Genomic DNA, 18,277 nt, shown 5'->3' with positions numbered 1-18,277 from the left:
GTGACCAACCGTGCGATCCCGCACAAATCTTCTGTCCCCCTCCCCCCCCCCCCCCCCCCCCCCCCCCCCCCCCCCCCCCCCCACCCTCGTCCTCTGCACATCTTGCGGGAAGAAAAAAAAAAGAACGCGGCATGCCACACGCCTCTGCATCTTGCTCGCCGTCTTCGCCGGTTGCAACTCACCCGTCATACGCCGTCAAAACAAAGGTCGATGCAGCTCCCCCGTCATTCTTGTCCATCAACGGTAGTAGCAAAACAAATTGCCGGATGCAACTCTCTACGTTACCGGTTGCAGCAAAAATCAACAATGTAGCTCCCCTGTTCGTGTTGGTCTCATCACTGGTTCCAGCAAAAATATTGCCGGATGCAGCAAAATTGACACATGGTTCCAGCAAAAATACCTCTCTCCCAGCTACACCTCTGTCGGTCGTAGCACCGCGCACTGCTAGTTCCAGCTCTCCGCAAAGCCGGTTGTAGCTCCCCGGAGTGCCAGTTCCAGCAAACGGCGGCGTGCCGTTGCAGCTCTGGAGCAGTCGGTTCCAGCAAAAAAAATGTTGATTGCAGCAAGGACGGATGTTGGTTCCAGCATTTGGGCGTCACGGTTCCAGCATCCCATGTCGCGCCCATGGTTGCATGATGTCATCGACGCTCCAGCAACGCCCCTCTCCATATGGAGCTCGCCTGCGACATGGTTCCAACATCTAGCCACTGGTCGGGGCGTCGCGCATCTCCTTCCTCGTCCACAACCACCCGCACGCGTAACCGCCATGAAGGAGGGAGGAGGAGGGGCGAGGAGAGGCCGCCATGGCTGTGGCTCGGTACCAAGGCATGAGAGGAGGTTGGGGCGGAGAGTGACGCAAAGCGACCGTGGGAATGAACGGCGCCGAGACGGGGAGAGGAGGTTGGTGCGAGCGCCACGCCGCGCTCATCGGTGGCAACCATGGCGGACGAGTAATGGGAAGAGAGAGAGAGAGAGAGAGAGGGTCTGAGCGGTCGAGGAGATAAGATGGAGGAGCAAGGCAAAGATATTTGTTTCCTTCCGTCACTCAGGCATCTCCACCGCGCGACCCCATCCTGTCCGGTCCCGTCCGTTTGAGGTAAAAGGGACAAACGATGCGGCCCAGCGCACGACGGTCCGGATCCATCTTATCCGTTTTGTGTCCGGGCCGACCCATGTCGAGCGCAAACTTGCGCCAGGTTTGGGTCGCGACGGACACCAAACGGACGCGCGCTTCGTCCGCGTCGGGGCCGCGTGGCAGGCGGCCACCTACCTCCCACCCGCCCACATCAATGCGCACGAGCGGGCGACCCCACCTGTCATCCGCACATCGGAAGGTCGCCGTCCTTCTTTAAGTGGGAAGCGTGGACCGGTCGTCGTCCACACTGGCCCACGTCATCCCGCGGCCTCCTCGAAACCCGACAGCCCCGAACCCTAGCCCTCCATTGTCCTCGAGCTCGCCGGCCGGCCACCTCACCATGGGCTTCTGGAACCGCAAGTGGAAGCACGATCGTGAGGTCGGCTCCTCCTCGGGGCGCCGCCGCGGCTCCGTGAAGAAGGAGGAGCCCGCGTCTCCGCCGCGCTCCTCCCGTCGAGCCCCCGCGCTGGCCCCCTTCACCATCAACCCTAGGCCCACCGGCGAGCGCGACCGGCAGTACCTTGCGGTGGACGTGTGCCGGAGGTACTGGGAGATGAGGACGCCGGTCCCGTGGAGCGACGTCCACCTCCCCAACGGCTGGCACCTCAGCGCCGACCGGGTCCCGATCCCGCCTGTGCCGGCAAGCGGCCGCGCGCGCTGCGACGAGATCGAGCGCCGCCGCCGCCTCCTCCCCGACGACCTGTACCACGACGCCAGGTACGCCCCGGATCCCTCCCTCTGGGACACGTGGCTCCGGAACGAGCACGACACGCGCCACGCTTCATACTTCGCCGGCACGGTGTCGGGGCCGCGGCGACCACGTCGAGAGGTGCGCGGGCGTACGCGCGTGCGCGGCCTCACACCCACGTCGTCGCTTTCCCTGTCTCCGTCACCACCTCCACCTCCTCGCATGACAGCGGAGGAGGAGGCCCGGCTCGTGCAGCGTGTCATGGACGACTCCATGTACACCCACGACGAGCGCCAATGGGACGGCTTGGAGGAGACGATGGCACTCTCTGCCGCCGGCGACGTCGCCTTCCCCGAGCTGCAAATGGTGGAGGAGAGGAGGGAGGAGGCGATGGAGGAGGAGCCAGTGGCCGCGTTCCACCCGGGCTTGCTGGGCCAGGGGTGGGGCTGGTCCTGCACTGCTCCGGAGATGGCCACCGCCCTGGGCGTCAACTGGTGTGCCACTCCGCCGCGGTCACCGGAGCGGGAGGCGTCGCCACGGGAGGAGGTCGTGCAGGCACCTCCCGCCGTCCAGCCCACCCCCGTCTACCACGCACCGTCGGCCCATCTCTGGACGCCGCCGGCCTACGTGGACCTCGTCAGCGACGACGCCGACGCCGACGGCCACTGAAGACGGCGACGACATCGACGGGCATGGGCACGAGCGCGCTGGCGGCGGCTGTTTTTTTTTCTTTTTTATATTTAATTATGTCAAGTTGGACGTGAAACTGGGCCGTTTTGTGGCCATGGACCCTAACTTAAGTTTTAAGTTTTTTAAATTGCGTTGATTTACCTTTTAAAGTCATTTTGTTTAAGTTTTTATGTTTTTTTAAACACGTCCAACACAGACAAGTTTTGGGGTGCGGCCGCGTGGTGGGCCCACGCACGATCCAACGGACAGAGGCGGACACGGGCGAACCCATCGGCGCCCCAAAGGGACAAAATCCGGCCAAAACAAACGTCCGTTTAGGGTCGCGCGGTGGAGTTGGCCTTATGTTCGCATGGGCCCCATCGCGCGTGGGTCAGCAGGGGACACAAGCAGCAGCCTCGCATGGACGCGTGATCGACTTTAATCGCGTGGTCAGCATGCGTCCGGCGCAAATGTTGAGCCGGTCCGCCGGCTACAAATGTTACCCAAATTTATAATGTTTTGGGTAAGGCTATATCTTGTCTTGAGCAAGCAAAAAAAAAATTGAACCATGCAAGAGAGCTGCATGTTTTTTTATTTTGAATATAATTCTACTGTAAAAAGGTTTGTCCGCCTCTGGTGAGGGTAGGGGCGGTGATGAAGGCGCGCCTTCATCTTGCTCCAAAATGGTTGTAATCGTTGCTACATGCTCTATGGACTTTGGTGCAATTTCTGTTACTTCCTATATTTTTTGTACTAACATGATGTTTCATGAATAGACGAAAGGGTGTCGCTTTTCATGTTTACACATCACCCCAACCTCTTTCACATTTGTTAAAACATGGTAGCCTACTTTTTAGAGTGCAATCCAGTTCGACCTCCTGGTCGGTGGTGAACAACGAGGTGGAGCCCTTGATGCATGACATGTAGCAACCGTTGGTGTGGGGAAGAAACCACACTGGAGCGGTCAGGATCAAGGTTGATGTGATTAGGTCGCCGGGGTTAAGCGGTTCATCGGAGCCAAGGGAGCTTAGGACGAACGCTTGATCCAGTGCAGGCAGTGGCCGAATAGGATGTGCCGAGGTGGTGACATCGACGAAGGCGAGGATGGTATAGGAGATGATACTTAAAAGGCGGGAGGTAAAAAGAAGCGAGGGAGATAAAAGAGAAAATGATAAACAAAAGTGAGCAAAGGAAGAAGAGAAAGATGGGCCATTCGATCAGTTTACAAAATCCCCTTGCAAAAAAAAAAGGTCAGCTTGCAAAATCGATCTTTAGTTTAACATCACCGCAAACATAATTTCGCACATAATGTTTCAGAAGGCAGTGTGCCGCCACGCGTGGCATGGCTAATACATTCTTATGTCTAAAACATAAATTTGATATGTGGTTCCGAGGTGTGTCCTGGACGTGTCTAGGACACATCTAGATGTGCCCTAATTATTGCACATCTAAGTGAATCAATCAAATTAAAAAGAAAAATGAAAAAGATAAAAAAAATGATTGCATGAATCGTAGTATAAAATCAATGACATATGACTTAGATGTGCAATATTTAAAGCACATCTAGATGAGCTTTAGCAAAATTGTTCCCTTTAATAGAGTTGTATATTTGGCCACACATATGCGTATATCAGCATACTTGGCTACATACATGTATTGATCAGTTCATATCCCGACACATCTTTATCGACGGCACTATGTTCTAGCTAGCTAAGATATGTAGTTTCCTTTTCTTTCTTTTTTTCAGAACGCAACTATTGTTCTAGGAAGATATGTCAAGAGGGGTCAATGGCGACGACTGCGGCTATCGGGCTTTGATCCTTAGGGGCATCCGCACGAAGACTTTTCGATTATCATCGATAAGGTCAAGCCGGCTTCAATAGTGGAGCGGCGACAACGGTGCGTCGGTGGCTCATACTGACGGAGGTAGTGGTCGTTTGGTGGTGTAGGGTTCTCAATGAAATTTTGATTATGTTTGGGGTGCTTTGTACTCTTATGAACTTTTATAATAGATCTGGATCCTTTTGCGCAAAAACGTAATCAGGTTCCATGTCTGGTCGGCCACATTTGTATATGAAATGTATCCTTCTCAATATAAATTGTGAAAACTGGTATATAGACACGGTTAGTTGACTACTAATCTTGTGTTAAAATCTAACCACAAATTTTGAATCCAATGATTAGATTATTTGGATGATGTGGCTTAATGTGGTACCTCTTTAGTACCGTATTCGCTTTCTGTATATTTTAGATCCAACAATTAAGATAATTTGAATGTTGTGGCTTAAGTGGTACCTCTATCAGACCCTGTATTTTTCTTTTACAATATATTTAGATTTGTATTATACAAAATAGATATGTCTTATGGGTAATCCGTTTCCACACCCTGTCGACCACATTCGTATATGAATATAACCTTCTCAATACAAATGGTGAACATGTTTGCACCGATACGGTTAGATGACTAATAAACTTGCATTGAAATCTAACCACAGATTTTAGATCCAATGGTTAACTTAATTTGGATGATGTGGCTTAACTTGGTACCTCAATGATACTTTGTATTTTGCTTTTAGTATATACAGTAGATCAATATAAATCATGAACGTGATTACATTGACATGGTTAGATGACTAATAGTTCTGCATGAAAGTCTAGCCACAAATTTAAGATTCAACGATTAGGTTAATTTGGGTGGTGTGACTTAATGTGATACCTCTATGAGACCCTGTAGTTTGCTTTTAGTATATAATGATAAATAAATAGATAGACAGATCAAATAGATAAAGGATAGAATAACGGAAATGTTAACGCCCACACGTGTGGTGTGTAGCATCCCGCCCACACGTGTCATCTGTCGTTGGATCATTTTGCACGATTCTTGAAGCACTTTACGTTCCACGTCATCCCACAGCCTTGTCCGGGTCTGGACAAACTGTGCCGCACGTCCGGACCTGGACAAACTATGCCGCACGTCCTCACTCCGTTTCTTCTTTCCCCACTCCGCCTCACCTTCTTCCCCACCTACCCGCACACCACACACAATATGGCCCAGGCGGCGGCGGACGGCAGGCCCGAGCGAAGGCGGGGCGGTGGCCCCTGGCGGTGGCGGGCGGAGGCCCCGAGCGGAGGCGGGCGGAGGCCCCTGGCGGTGGCGGGCGTGGGCCCCGAGCAGAGGCGGACGGAGGCCTTGGGCGACGGCGACCGGAGGTCCCGAGTGGTGGCGGGCGGAGGCCCTAAGCGGTGGCGAATAGGAGGTGGATCCGGCAGACGGCGATGGAAGGCGCAGCGGAGGAGGAAGGGCGCGCTCGCTGCGCGATGGAGGAGCCGCAGCGGGATTGGGCTGCGGCTAGGAGGAGCCACGATGGAGGAGCCGTGGCGGGGAGGAACCGCTGCAGGGAGAGGAATGGCAGCGACGGCGACGGTGAAGAGGAGCTGCCGCAGGGGAGTGCACGTGCGCAGCGGGGGAGGAGCTGCCGCAGGGGAGTGCCCGTGCGCAACGGGGGAGGAGCTGCAGGGAGAGGAATGGCGGCAGCGGCGACGGTGAAGAGGAGCTGCCGCGGGATCCACGCTGGAGGAGCCTCGCATCCGTCGATTCCCTTCCTCCGCGTGCATTCTACGGCGACGTTCGTCCTCACCTTGGATCCCGTCACCGGCGTCACGTCTGGCCACCCCATGGAGGAGGTCGTGGCCATGCCCGCTCTTGCCGGTGAGTCGCTGGTCCATTGGCTCGAATAGCAGAATTCGTGTATATGACTAGTCCACATGATGGCAATTTTTTTATATGATCTTATGGCAATTCACATGAGTTGAAATAGATTATACTGAATGTTTTTGCCATGGCAAATTTGTTTTTCTCATCAATCCAATGTTCAAACTAACATAACCATGGCAATTTTTCTGTAGCATCAGATAGTAAATTCATACATTGTTGAATAGATGCTACAGAATGTGTTTTGCCATGGCAAATTCCATGTATCATGTACAAATTTTTCCCACAATTTGTTTGGTCACATGGAAAATGTAGGATTGCTCTTTTTTTGAACACACGACTTTTTTGTAAAACATGGCAAATTCTGAAATTTTATACAACATGTCAAGAATACTTCAAATAACATGTCAAACTGAATGTTGGATCAATTGGTGCCATGGCAGTTTTCGTTATGAGTAGTTCTGATGGGGCAGAATTGCTATGAGTTGTTGCCATGACAAATTTCTGGAGTAATTCCCATGGCAAAATTATATAGTAGTTGCCATGGCCGAATTTGCTACGAATAATTGCCATGGGACAGAGTTGCTATGAGCTTCTGCCATGTCAAAATTCTGGAGTATTTTCCATGGCAAAAATATGTGTTTTTGTGTGATCTTCCATTTTCATACTGATGTTAATGTGTCTACAATTCCATTTCTTATCAATTTGCCATGCTTCTAAATAAATACATGGCAACTATCCTACTGTTTGGCGCTAAAAATTGCCATGTATTCTGATATGCCATATGCCATATGCTACGGCAGTCAATGCATTTACATTTGCCCTTTCATCATTTTGCCATTCTACTGAATAAATAGATGGCAACTTGCCCTATGTGTGGAACTGTAAAAACTTGTGTTGTTTGCCATGTTTTTCAAACCACAACACATCCTTTTTTTTTCAAATTTCTGAGTAAATACATGGCAAATCACTCTCTATAAAAGCCTGAAATTTGCCATTTTTCATGTTTGTTATGCCTGTTAACAGGTACCAAGCAATTGGTATGCTATTGTACTAAATGCTTGGCAACTTCATCAGATCCATAACCCATCAATTGCCATGGCTGAACTGTTTCTTTTTGCCATGTTTGCCATCTTCATGCCAACCACAACCCATCATTCTGTAATGGTACTAAACATAGACATGGCAACTCCCCCATGTTCAATCAGTCTAGTTTTGCCCTGTTCGTTTCATGGTAGATGGCAACTCACCCATATGTATGTACATTTTCCTACTTAAGAATTTGGCATGCTACACACTAACTACATGGCAATTTCAATGTTACTATCATGACAAATTGAACTCATATAACATGGCAAATCTATCTTTTTTTTCATGTACCACGACATTATTACTCCATGTGCCTGAAGGAAATATGCCCTAGAGGCAATAATAAAGTTATTATTTATTTTCTTATATCATGATAAATGTTTATTATTCATGCTAGAATTGTATTAACCGGAAACATAATACATGTGTGAATACATAGACAAACAGAGTGTCACTAGTATGCCTCTACTTGACTAGCTCGTTAATCAAAGATGGTTATGTTTCCTAACCATGAACAAAGAGTTGTTACTTGATTAATGGGATCACATCATTAGGTGAATGATCTGATTGACATGACCCATTCCATTAGCTTAGCACCCGATCGTTTAGTATGTTGCTATTGCTTCTTCATGACTTATACATGTTCCTATGACTATGAGATTATGCAACTCCCGTTTGCCGGAGGAACACTTTGTGTGCTACCAAACGTCACAACGTAAATGGGTGATTATAAAGGTGCTCTACAGGTGTCTCCAAAGGTACATGTTGGGTTAGCGTATTTCGAGATTAGGATTTGTCACTCCGAATGTCAAAGAGGTATCTCTGGGCCCTCTCGGTAATGCACATCACATAAGCCTTGCAAGCATTACAACTAATGAGTTAGTTACAAGATGATGTATTACGAAACGAGTAAAGAGACTTGCCGGTAACGAGATTGAACTAGGTATTGAGATACCGACGATCGAATCTCGGGCAAGTAACATACTGATGACAAAGGGAACAACGTATGTTGTTATGCGGTCTGACCGATAAAGATCTTCGTAAAATATGTGGGAGCCAATATGAGCATCCAGGTTCCGCTATTGGTTATTGACCGGAGACGTGTCTCGGTCATGTCTACATTGTTCTCGAACCCGTAGGGTCCGCACGCTTAAGGTTTCGATGATAGTTATATTATGAGTTTATGAGTTTTGATGTACCGAAGTTAGTTCGGAGTCCCGGATATGATCACGGACATAACGAGGAGTCTCGAAATGGTCGATACATAAAGATTGATATATTGGACTCCTATATTCGGACACCGGAAGTGTTCCGAGGAAGTTTCGGATAAAACCGGAGCACCGGGGGGTTACCGGAACCCCCCGGGGGGTTAATGTGCCTCATGGGCCTAAAGTGGAGAAGAGGAGGGGCTGCCAGGGCAGGCCGCGCGCCCCCTCTCCCCCTAGTCCGAATTGGACAAGGAGGGAGGGGCGACGCCCCCCTTTCCTTCCTCTCCTCTCTCCCTTCCTTCCCCCTCTCCTACTTGGACAAGGAAAGGGAGTGGAGTCCTACGCTCTAGAGACGGCCGCATTCACGTTAAATAGGGCACCATCAAAATCCGTTGAGACGACGCTTTATGAACTGTGGTTTGGCAAGAAACCAAAGTTGTCGTTTCTGAAAGTTTGGGGCTGCGATGCTTATGTGAAAAAGCTTCAACCTGATAAGCTCGAACCCAAATCGGAGAAATGTGTCTTCATAGGATATCCAAAGGAAACTATTGGATACACCTTCTATCACAGATCCAAAGGCAAGACTTTTGTTGCTAAATTCAGAAACTTTCTAGAGAAGGAGTTTCTCTCGAAAGAAGTGAGTGGGAGGAAAGTAGAACTTGACGAGGTAACTGTACCTACTCCCTTATTGGAAAGTAGTACATCACAGAAACCTGTTTCTGTGACACCTACACCAGTTAGTGAGGAAGCTAATGATGATGATCATGAAACTTCAGAAGAAGATACTACTGAACCTCGTAGATCAACCAGAGTGAGATCCGCGCCAGAGTGGTACGGTAATCGGGTTCTGGAAGTCATGCTACTAGATCATGATGAACCTATGAACTATGAAGAAGCGATGGTGAGCCCAGATTCCGCAAAGTGGCTTGAAGCCATGAAATCTGAGATGGGATCCATGTATGAGAGCAAAGTATGGACTTTGGTTGACTTGCCCAATGATCGGCAAGCAATTGAGAATAAATGGATCTTCAAGAAGAAGACTGACGCTAACGGTAATATTACTGTCCACAAAGCTCGACTTGTCGCAAAAGGTTTTCGGCAAGTTCAAGGGATTGACTACGATGAGACCTTCTCACCCGTAGCGATGCTTAAGTCTGTCCGAATCATGTTAGCAATTGCCGCATTTTATGATTATGAAATTTGGTAGATGGATATCAAAACTGCATTCCTGAATGGATTTCTGAAAGAAGAGTTGTATATGATGCAACCAGAAGGTTTTGTCGATCCAAAGGGAGCTAACAAAGTGTGAAAGCTCCAGCGATCCATTTATGGACTGGTGCAAACCTCTCGGAGTTGGAATAAACGCTTTGATAGTGTGATCAAAGCATTTGGTTTTATACAGACTTTTGGAGAAGCTTGTATTTACAAAAAAGTGAGTGGGAGCTCTGTAGCATTTCTGATATTATATGTGGATGACATATTACTAACTGGAAATGATATAGAATTTCTGGATAGCATAAAGGGATACTTGAATAAGAGTTTTTCAATGAAAGACCTCGGTGACGGTGCTTACATATTAGGCATTAAGATCTATAGAGATAGATCAAGACGCTTAATTGGACTTTCACAAAGCACATACCTTGACAAAGTTTTGAAGAAGTTCAAAATGGATCAAGCAAAGAAAGGGTTCTTGCCTGTGTTACAAGGTGTGAAGTTGAGTAAGACTCAATGCCCGACCACTGCAGAAGATAGAGATAAAATTAAAGATGTTCCCTATGCTTCAGCCATAGGCTCTATCATGTATGCAATGCTGTGTACCAGACCTGATGTGTGCCTTGCTATAAGTCTAGCAGGGAGGTACCAAAGTGATCCAGGAGTGGATCACTGGACAGCGGTCAAGAACATCCTGAAATACCTGAAAAGGACTAGGGATATGTTTCTCATTTATGGAGGTGACAAAGAGCTCATCATAAATGGTTACGTTGATGCAAGCTTTGACACTGATCCGGACGATTCTAAATCGCAAACCGGATACGTGTTTACATTAAACGGTGAAGCTGTTAGTTGGTGCAGTTCTAAACAAAGCGTCGTGGCGGGATCTACATGTGAAGCGGAATACATAGCTGCTTCGGAAGCAGCAAATGAAGGAGTCTGGATGAAGGAGTTCATATCCGATCTAGGTGTCATACCTAGTGCATCGGGTCCAATGAAAATCTTTTGTGACAATACTGGTGCAATTGCCTTGGCAAAGGAATCCAGATTTCACAAGAGAACCAAGCACATCAAGACACGCTTCAATTCCATCCGGGATCTAGTCCAGGTGGGAGACATAGAGATTTGCAAGATACATACGGATCTGAATGTTGCAGACCCGTTGACTAAGCCTCTTCCATGAACAAAACATGATCAACACCAAGGCTCCATGGGTGTTAGAATCATTACTGTGTAATCTAGATTATTGACTCTAATGCAAGTGGGAGACTGAAGGAAATATGCCCTAGAGGCAATAATAAAGTTATTATTTATTTCCTTATATCATGATAAATGTTTATTATTCATGCTAGAACTGTATTAACCGGAAACATAATACATGTGTGAATACATAGACAAACAGAGTGTCACTAGTATGCCTCTACTTGACTAGCTCGTTAATCAAAGATGGTTATGTTTCCTAACCATGAACAAAGAGTTGTTATTTGATTAACGGGATCACATCATTAGGTGAATATCTGATTGACATGACCCATTCCATTAGCTTAGCACCCGATCGTTTAGTATGTTGCTATTGCTTTCTTCATGACTTATACATGTTCCTATGACTATGAGATTATGCAACTCCCGTTTGCCGGAGGAACACTTTGTGTGCTACCAAACGTCACAACGTAACTGGGTGATTATAAAGGTGCTCTACAGGTGTCTCCAAAGGTACATGTTGGGTTGGCGTATTTCGAGATTAGGATTTGTCACTCCGATTGTCGGAGAGGTATCTCTGGGCCCTCTCGGTAATGCACATCACATAAGCCTTGCAAGCATTGCAACTAATGAGTTAGTTGCGAGATGATGTATTACGAAACGAGTAAAGAGACTTGCCGGTAACGAGATTGAACTAGGTATTGAGATACCGACGATCGAATCTCGGGCAAGTAACATACCGATGACAAAGGGAACAACGTATGTTGTTATGCGGTCTGACCGATAAAGATCTTCGTAGAATATGTAGGAGCCAATATGAGCATCCAGGTTCCGCTATTGGTTATTGACCGGAGACGTGTCTCGGTCATGTCTACATTGTTCTCGAACCCGTAGGGTCCGCACGCTTAAGGTTTCGATGACAGTTATATTATGAGTTTATGAGTTTTGATGTACCGAAGTTAGTTGGAGTCCCGGATGTGATCACGGACATAACGAGGAGTCTCGAAATGGTCGAGACATAAAGATTGATATATTGGACGGCTATATTCGGACACCGGAAGTGTTCCGGGGAAGTTTCGGATAAAACCGGAGCACGGGGGTTACCGGAACCCCCGGGGGTTAATGGGCCTCATGGGCCTAAAGTGGAGAAGAGGAGGGGCTGCCAGGGCAGGCTGCGCGCCCCCTCTCCCCCTAGTCCGAATTGGACAAGGAGGGAGGGCGGCGCCCCCCTCCTTTTTCCTTCTCTCCCTTCCTCCCCCTCCTACTTGGACAAGGAAAGGGAGGGGAGTCCTACTCCCGGTAGGAGTAGGACTCCTCCTGCGCGCCTCCTACTAGGGCCGGCCGCACCCCCTTGGATCCTTTATATACGGAGGCAAGGGGCACCCCTAGGACACAAGTTGATCCACGTGATCATATTCTTAGCCGTGTGCGGTGCCCCCTTCCACCATAATCCTCGATAATATTGTAGCGGTGCTTAGGCGAAGCCCTGCGACGGTAGTACATCAAGATCGTCACCACGCCGTCGTGCTGACGGAACTCTTCCCCGAACACTTTGCTGGATCGGAGTCCGGGGATCGTCATCGAGCTGAACGTGTGCTAGAACTCGGAGGTGCCGTAGTTTCGGTGCTTGATCGGTCGGGCCGTGAAGACGTACGACTACATCAACCGCGTTGTGCTAACGCTTCCGCTGTCGGTCTACAAGGGTACGTAGATCACACTCTCCCCTCTCGTTGCTATGCATCACCATGATCTTGCGTGTGCGTAGGAAATTTTTTGAAATTACTACGTTCCCCAACAGGTGCCATGGCATTTTGACTTTGCACTTGCCATGGAAATTTGTTTTTGATCATTTTGTTTGTGTTATTTTCACATACACGACAATTTTATTACGCAAAAGATGGCATTTTCGTTGAAACTAACATCGCAAAATGAAACATGCATTTGCCATGGAAACATTTGATCAATTTTTTTATTACTTCACATTCTTGGCAATTTTCATGTAAAATTTGATTAAAAAAACACAGGAATTTTTGATACAATTCTGCCATGGAAGTTTCTCGTTCATACTTGATTCCAACTTTTTGTGTTTTTTTACACGGGCTACATTCAGCATACGAAACACGGCAATTCTTGATACGAATCTGCCATGGCAATTTTTCTTGCTCATACTTGATTTTGAACTTTGTAAACGGGGCCACAACAATTCTTCTTATTTTTTTTACAACATGGCAACTTCTTTTTGAATGGGACCATGGCAATTTTTTAGTTCATGCATCATGGGAATTATAGTATGGATCATGGCATTTTTTAGTCTATGCCTCATACAAATTTTCTATTTTTGAAAGGGACCATGGCAAATCTTCTTTCATGCCAGTTCGTGGAGCAGGGCAATTTTTCGCCCTTCTTTGCAACATGGCAAATTTTCTTTTTGAATGGGAGCATGGCAAACTTAGTGTATGTATCATGGCAAATGTAGTTTACGGGGCATGGCAAATTTTCTTTCTTTTTTGCAACATGGCAAATTTTCCTTTTTCAATGGGACCATGGCAATCTCAGTGCATCTTTCATGGCAACGGTAGTTCATGTAGCATGGTAAATTTTCTTCCTTCTTTTACAACCTTGCAAATTTTGTTTTCGAACAGGACCATGGCAAACTTAGTGTGTGTATCATGGCAAATGCAATTTTCGGAGCATGGCAATTTCCAATTTTAAGGACCATGGTAAATTTTCTTTCCTTTTTTTGCAACATGGCAAATTTTCTTCTTTGAAGGGACCATGGGAAATTTAACGGGACCATGGCAACATTAGATTTACTCATGTTTCAAAAATAGATACCATTTGCAATTTTATTTGCACCATGGCAAATTAAGTTCAAGCATGGCAAATGTAGTTTAAGGATCATGGCAATATTCTTTTCCTTTAGCAACACGGCATAAGCTACTTTTCATTTGACCATGGCAATGTAGCTCCTCCCCTGGCCTAGACATCGACTAAGATGCCGACCAGGAGTCGTCCTCAATGATGACGACCATGATTTTTTTTGTTTTTTTTTGAAAACATGGCATTTGTTTGAATTTTTATGTGACACTACTAGGGAAAAGGCTAGCTCCACCAGATTGGGCCTCGTTGTCTCCGTCGTGGGGGTGGGCCGGCGGGCGGAGGTCACCCCCTCTATCTCCGGGCTGGCTCTCTCCGGGCGCGGCGGCCTCAAGACGGCGGGGTGCTTCCAGATGCGGCGGGTGCCCATGGGCCCGACCATGGGCGCGCAGGTGTCCGCCGCGAGTTTTCTACGGCGAGCTCCACCATTGCATGTATGGGCCAGCACATACAGTATGTTTGCCATCTGTCCTATGGCTTTTCTAGTATGCCTCTACCATTTTTGCCATCTTAATTTTTGAAGAGGCAAGTTAGTTCAGGTGGCACATTTACCCTCATCCAGATGGTATAATTGCCATGGCAAATTTACCTTTGAGCAAACTAGATTGTTTGTCATGTGAAAAAAATACAAATTTGCCATGGCTAACTAGAGTGTTGGTCATGGAAAAAAATACAGATTTTGCCATGACATAAATTTAGAACAATTTGCCATGACATGAATTTACAACAATTTGCCATGGAAAAATGTTTAACAAATTTGCCACGGATAAAATAGCACAAAGAAATGATGGAGATTTTTGCCATGGCAAATACACATTCAAATTTTCCGTGTTACTTTTACCAAAATGTCAATCTTTTTCGTTTTTAGTTGCCATGGCAACTCAACTTTTTAGATTTTCCATGATGTGTTGCCACAGAACTAACAAAAGGGTTGTGTTGCCATGTAAATATATGTTGTGTTGCCATGTTTTTCTTTGCAACATGGCAATTTGAGTTCTATGAGAGCATGGCAAATGTAGTTTAATATGTTGCCATGTTCATGGTGATTTTTTGTGTGTTGTTTCACATACACGGCAACTTAATACCAAAGAAGATGGCAAGTCTTGGTTAAACACCATGGCAAGTTTGAACATGCTTTTTGCCATCACAATTTTTGTATAATTTCACATTCATGGCAACTCTTTATACATAAGCATGGCAAATTTGATAAAAAAACCCACAAAAAGTTGAATATGCATTTGCCATGGTATTCAAATATACATTTTTTCCATGGCAAATTTGACAATTTTTTGTGTTATTTCCGTTACATGGCAAATCAATGACACCAAATATGGCAAATTTTGGTAAAATGCCATGGCAAATTTGAACATTCCCTTGCCATGGCAACTATTCATCATTTTTGTAATATTTCACAATATTGCAAAATTATTTATATTAGCATTCCAAATTCGATAAAAAAAATCCATGGCATATTAGAATATGCATTGCCATGGCAATTCTGATCTTCTTTTCGTGTTGTTTCACATAGACGGCAATTTAATTACACAAAGATGGCAAGTTTTGATAAAATAGCATGGTTAGTTTTGAACATGCTTTTGCCATGTCAATTTATTATTATTATTATTTCACAATCATGGCAATTTCCAGCATGCTTTTGCCATGGCAACTATTGATCATTTTTGTATTTTTTTCACATTAATGGTAATTTTTTTTATATTAGCATGGCAAATTTGATTAAATATTCCATGGCAAATTAGAATACGCTTTTGCCATTACATTTTTGATCTTTGTTTTCGTGTTGTTTTATATACACGGCAAATTAATTAAACAAAGATGGCAAGTTTTGATAAAATACCATGGAACATGTTTTTGCCATGGCAATTTTTGATATTTTTTTTTATTATTTCATAATAATGGCAAAGAAATCATATATAAGCATGGCAATTTTGACAAAAAGTCCCACGACAAATTTGTATATGCATTTGCCATGGCAATTTTTAATCATTTTTGTGTTGTTTGATTGGCACGGAAACATAAACAAATTTTTTAATCCATTTTTTTCTGCCCCCGTGATACAGATGCAAATTGCCATGAACTTTTCCTTTTTACTTAATATAAAAAACATCTTTTTTTGACCATGGCAAATTTTGCTTGTAGGCACGACTGACATTTTTTCGGTTTGAACATTGGGATTTTTTAGTACTAGTTTGTTTGTCACTCTTATGTATTATGGCTAATCCATCTTTCCGTTTTCATAGGATGGTAAATCGGGGCTTTATTATCACAACAAAACTGTGTTTTTATTTGTTTATCATGCCATGAAAGTCTATGCATTTTTTAGTCTATGTATCATGATATATAGAACATTTTTTCAACAAAGTTGCCATGGCTCATGGCAAATATAGCCTATGCATCATGGAACTTATAGTGTATGGATGATGATCTAATATAACATTTTAGTTCATGTCATTTTCCGAAACATGCATCATGGAACTTATAGTGTATGGATGATGATCTGTAGAACATTTTAGTTCATGTCATTTTCTGTAACATATTCTTTATGCCCTGACAATTTAATATGTTTTGGTAAACCCTGCCATTTTTGTAAAAAATAACATGATGGCAAGTCGTAAACGTAGTGGCAACTTTTCTGGAAATTCACATAGTTTTTCCCACTTTTAAAGTTGTTGGATGGCATCGTAGGCTTTTTTTGTCACAGAGAAAAACCTAGGCTTTTTTTCTTTACTAAGCTTGTAGGGACCAATATAGAAAAGGCCTGTAGGGCTGATAGGATGGACGTTCGGGTGGTGGCAGCGATGCGGGCGGGGAGAGCGATCGTCCCGAACGATTCGTTCGGTCCAGCTGCCTTCCTGCCACACGTGTGGGCAGTCCAATGTTCACCCACACAACGTCGTGTGGGCTGCCTGCGGATATGCCACACAGAGTCGTGTGGTCGGGTGGGTGTTATGCCACACGTGTGGCAGTTATTCGGACCCTAGAATAAATAGACAGACAAACAAACAGATAGATAGGCAGATAGACACACAGATAGATAGATGCTACCCACACTATCCCACAAACATATATCTCGTAGCTATAGGATGAATGCTCGGGATACATGGTACAAAGTTTGACCATGCCAAACATCGTACATCTCTTTGTAGTCTGCAAGAAACAAGAACCGGGAGATATGTACATATATCCTAAAGAAATGATGTAGTACGTACGTAAGCCATAGATATCTTGTGAAATAAATTTGGCTATGACTAGGTGTGATTTGAAGAAAGCTAATGTTGTAGCCGTAAGGAAATTATTAGATAATCGAGGAGAGCTATGGTGGCATAAATCCAACGCATTGCTGCACCTCTGAACCCCTAGAATATACATGGATCACATCTTGGCTATATATATGTGGATATTGGAAGGTGGGACAAGCAACCAAACAAAGCATAGGCACGGCCATGGGAGCATGGTGGGCGATGAAGAAGAGCTTACTAGTGAAGCTGAGTGTGTATCTGCTGATCATCGCCATGGCTAACTGCGCTCGGGATAACCCCGACTCCGTTGCCAACCGCCCTCGTACGTGATAATTTTTTTTTCATTCTTTCTCTCGTTGACCGTAATTCTTGGCTAATCGTGGCAACCGGTCATGGGGTGCAGCCGTATCCGTATACACCTGCGACGACATTAGCGAGACGTGGCGCGGGGGGTTGTGCGCCAAGCATGGCACCTGTAACAAGCCATGCCAGGCGGAAGGGTACGACTCGGGCTTCTGTGCCGCCTTCCCCTTCCTGTTCTACTGCTGCTGCAAGAAGAACTGTCCCGAGGCTCTGCAGCCACGCAGGAGGAGCTTCGTGTGCGGATAGTAGTCTACATTATTAGCGTACATGCCATGTACTAGTAGTATGGATGCGTGCATGCGTGGTTGCTGAAATAAATAAATCTCATTTCAGACCGTGTGCGTGCCTGCCTATTGATGGCAAAAAGAACCGTTCTTGTAATTTATTGGAACGAACTGCTAGCTATTTCTCAGTGACCAAGAATTGTCCACCAAATTGCATACACAAGGTCACATCATCGTAATCTAGTGGATAAGGTTAATCGATACTGCACCCCAGTAATTCTAGCCGGCAGGAGGGCTCCCTTTTTAGGTGTTTTTATTAGTTATGTTAGAGTATCTATAACCGGACTTGATAAATTCGGTCCCTTAAACGCCTGCAGACGCGACCGGCGTTTTCGCGGGCACGGACCGGGCACGCCTCAAATTAGCGAGTTTGCATCCATCTCACTCATATTTCATCCCCTAAATTCATACAAAGCATGCAAAAGGAATCCTACATACTAAATCGACGTACTACCCTAGCTACTCTTGGTCGTCAGAGATGTCCACGACGACGGTGCGGGGCGCCAGCTGGACGGGCGGGTAGGAGGGCTCCGGCTCATCCTCCTCCTGCTCGACCTCATCCACGTAAGCGAACATCTTCGCC

At 45.9% G+C, this 18,277-nt stretch overlaps 1 protein-coding gene across 1 annotated transcript; it reads left to right on the top strand.

Annotated features, from left to right (window-relative positions):
- The first annotated feature begins 17,229 nt into the window (after positions 1-17,229).
- Positions 17,230-17,824, top strand: LOC125549109 (defensin-like protein 81). The gene is made up of 2 exons (XM_048712596.1): positions 17,230-17,369; positions 17,451-17,824. The coding sequence occupies exons 1-2, from the start codon at positions 17,252-17,254 to the stop codon at positions 17,654-17,656; spliced, it is 324 nt and encodes a 107-aa protein (XP_048568553.1). The 5' UTR covers positions 17,230-17,251; the 3' UTR covers positions 17,657-17,824.
- Positions 17,825-18,277: the final 453 nt, after the last annotated feature.

This window comes from Triticum urartu, chromosome 3 (assembly GCF_003073215.2).
Source record: "Triticum urartu cultivar G1812 chromosome 3, Tu2.1, whole genome shotgun sequence".
NCBI classification, from domain to species: Eukaryota; Viridiplantae; Streptophyta; class Magnoliopsida; order Poales; family Poaceae; genus Triticum; species Triticum urartu.
The sequence above is the reverse complement of the archived record's forward strand: the minus strand, read 5'-3'. Positions and strand labels throughout refer to the sequence as shown.

Excerpts from the sequence above, each read along its gene's own strand:
- LOC125549109 (XM_048712596.1), top strand. The coding sequence starts at position 17,252 with ATGGGAGCATGGTGGGCGATGAAGAAGAGCTTACTAGTGAAGCTGAGT. Across the intron at positions 17,370-17,450 it reads CTCCGTTGCCAACCGCCCTC|CCGTATCCGTATACACCTGC; the intron begins GTACGTGATAAT and ends CATGGGGTGCAG.